This window comes from Nanorana parkeri, unplaced genomic scaffold, assembly GCF_000935625.1.
Source record: "Nanorana parkeri isolate BGI_ZX_2015 unplaced genomic scaffold, ASM93562v1 scaffold2009, whole genome shotgun sequence".
In the NCBI taxonomy this organism is placed as follows: domain Eukaryota; kingdom Metazoa; phylum Chordata; class Amphibia; order Anura; family Dicroglossidae; genus Nanorana; species Nanorana parkeri.
In genome coordinates, this window is record NW_017308277.1 from 198,043 (window position 1) to 200,931 (window position 2,889).

The following is a 2,889-nucleotide window of genomic DNA, read 5'->3' on the forward strand; positions in this document are numbered from 1 at the left end:
CCAGCCCTGGTTGCACATTTCCTCTTCTTTCTGTTTGTTTTTGTCAGCGGTTCAGCGAGGAAGAATGCCTCCAACCCAACCGAACCCAGGCCAGTATGCTCTGACGAATGGTGACCCCCTGAACGGCCATTGCTATCTGTCGGGATACATCTCTCTCCTTCTGCGGGCTGAGCCCTACCCCACCTCCCGCTATGGCAGCCAATGCATGCAACCTAACAACATCATGGGCATTGAGAACATCTGCGAGCTGGCGGCCCGGTTACTGTTCAGTGCTGTGGAATGGGCCAGGAACATCCCTTTTTTCCCAGACCTTCAGATCACCGACCAGGTGTCTCTTCTCCGGCTGACTTGGAGTGAGCTGTTTGTGCTGAATGCAGCCCAGTGCTCCATGCCCCTCCATGTGGCCCCTCTCCTGGCCGCCGCTGGCCTCCATGCCTCCCCAATGTCGGCCGACAGAGTGGTGGCCTTTATGGACCACATCCGTATCTTTCAGGAGCAGGTGGAGAAGCTCAAGGCCTTGCACGTAGACTCTGCCGAATACAGCTGCCTCAAAGCCATCGTCCTGTTCACATCAGGTGAGTAGAGAACCCTTGGCTGGTGGTGAGGGGGGGGGGCAGTACACACACATACATATTGTACATCACTCCATCCCATGTTGGCTGCAGTCATATCCCAGCTGGGATGTTTCCTCAGCCATATCTCACCCCCACAAGAGAGGGATTCCTCTGCCATCACAGGGGATGTGATGCACTATAGGGTGAATGGTGCCAACATTAATGAAGCGTTGTGCTGTCACTCTATGAGATTGAATGGGACTCCACTCACCATCCAGGAGGCCGTGTATGTGTGTATGTCTGTGTCTATAAAGAAGCTCCATCTAGATATTAATGGGAAAGCTACACGTTTTCAAACACAGATATTATTGTTCCCTTTTTCTAAAGAACCCCCTCCACCGAATTGTGATAGTGTGATTCAGATCATTTCTGATATATAAAGGCAGTAGAGAGAAAAAAACCACACAGCACAATTTCCAGTTATAAATCATTTTGCTATGGAAACCATACTCCTATTAAATATTTAACAGATTGTCTGAAAATACAGCAAATTGAGAGCAGGCACTGACTCCATGCATGCATACATGTACAGATTTTTTTTTTATTATTATTATTTTCACTAGGTAGATTTAAAAAAAAAAGCAATCTCAGAGGTAATCATGAAGGCAGCCCTTTAAACTGTGTCTATTACAGGAACAAGACATTTTTAATGAGAGATGAATGAAGGCAGCAGCTTGCTTGAGTCACCCTTGCTTTGCCTTTAATGATGCCAAGCCATACATTTTTCTGCAATATTGATTCAGTGATTTCTATAAATGCGAGCTGATGCCCGCACATAAATAAGACAGGATCAGCCCCTACACAAAGATGGCAAGGCCCAGCTCGCAGAGCAGAGCAGCCCCCAGCTCCCTGGCTTGCATGCATGAGGGATAGCATTTACATTGTATGAAATGGCTCTTAAATGGGCACAATATTGTAATGCAGCAAATGCCGTATTAATATCGATTTGAACATCAGATCATTTCTTTAGAGGGTGTCATTGCTATGCAGACTGGTCAGATGCAGCTGTGTACTTTGACAGCCCCCTCCTAACAAATGCAGCCATGCAGTTCTGAAGGGAGCCCTTCCGTAGAGAATCACAGACATAACGATAATAGAGACGTTTCCAGCATATTGTTTATTATCTTCCCATATAATCTCCTTCCATCAGATAGGGCTAGGTTAGAACACATACAGTGTATTGTGATAGGAGGCATTGCAGCAGTGTGGGTAATGAATGTGCTGTTTACAAGGACATCATAAACATTCACTTGTTAAGAACTCCTCTGACTACTTGGGACATGGGGTCTGAATTACAAAATGTGTCATTTATAAGTCAGTCAAGCGGACCTGTGCCTCCTTTTAAAAAAAACGCCCCAGTCGTTTCATTAACACTGTCTGGTATTTTAAATTATTGGATGCTTGCAACGAAGACAGGTCCGCTTGCTCAGCGTAATAAACCCCCCTCTTTAGTAAATCAGCTCCACTGTAATTGTATGTGGAAGATGAACACAGGGCATTTATTTATATCACTATTCAAATCAATCACGAAGACGCTAGATCTACAAGGACTGGATGCTTTATGCTCTTGAATAATTGGACTTGGATTTACCAGTCAATCCTCGTTGCATTTTTTTCCCCCTATGTTGAAAATTCTCCTCCCCCACTCATACGCACTACAACTTTACAGCAACTTGTTTTGATTGCTAGTCGATTGGGAATTTTAGTGAGAGACCCCCTCCCACAACCCATCCACCACCAGGCTCAAGTGATGAAAACACCATTTTGCAGCATAATTTAAAAACGACTTTAGTAGGGTCTAACTATTTAAAGCTGGCACAAAGCTCCCTGTTTGTGGTTTTCACATGGAGTCTCAGGAAAGTAGTTTCAACCTTTTGTACATTGGACTCCATCCAAGGGGTTAGGTCATGACCCGTGTTTCCCCTTAAACGTTATTAATTTATGGAGCTCACATATTACTTAACTCTTTCTGCTCCCATGCTGCGTAAAGAGCTGCAGGGGAGAGATGTAAAAAAAAATAATCAAGAAATAGATTAATACTGATTACAGCCATGTCATAAAACAGATCAACTAAAATGAGAGAAAAAGAAACATGTTATACGTTTCTGTGTCAGAATGAAAGGTAACAATTTCCTGGCAGTTGTTACAAATAGGACATCATTTAGCTGGCTTGTCATCTATAACATTGTTTCTATTTCAAGTGGAACTTGAATCTAAATAGAAGACTTTCTCTTAGATGTCCCTCCTGCTGTGGAGCAGGGACTGTGTATCCCCC

The 2,889-nt window shown here is 44.0% G+C and overlaps 1 protein-coding gene across 6 annotated transcripts in view; it reads left to right on the forward strand.

The window, feature by feature from the left end:
• Positions 1 to 2,889, forward strand: part of NR2F1 (nuclear receptor subfamily 2 group F member 1) — a 9,433-nt gene that overhangs the window by 2,389 nt on the left and 4,155 nt on the right. For 4 of the 6 annotated variants that reach the window (XM_018572371.1, XM_018572373.1, XM_018572374.1 and 1 more), the window contains one exon: positions 48 to 575. In XM_018572371.1, coding sequence (XP_018427873.1) covers positions 48 to 575 — 528 coding nt within the window. The remainder of the gene's footprint in view (positions 1 to 47; positions 576 to 2,889) is intronic. The other 2 variants (XM_018572372.1, XM_018572376.1) reach the window with 1 other exon arrangement.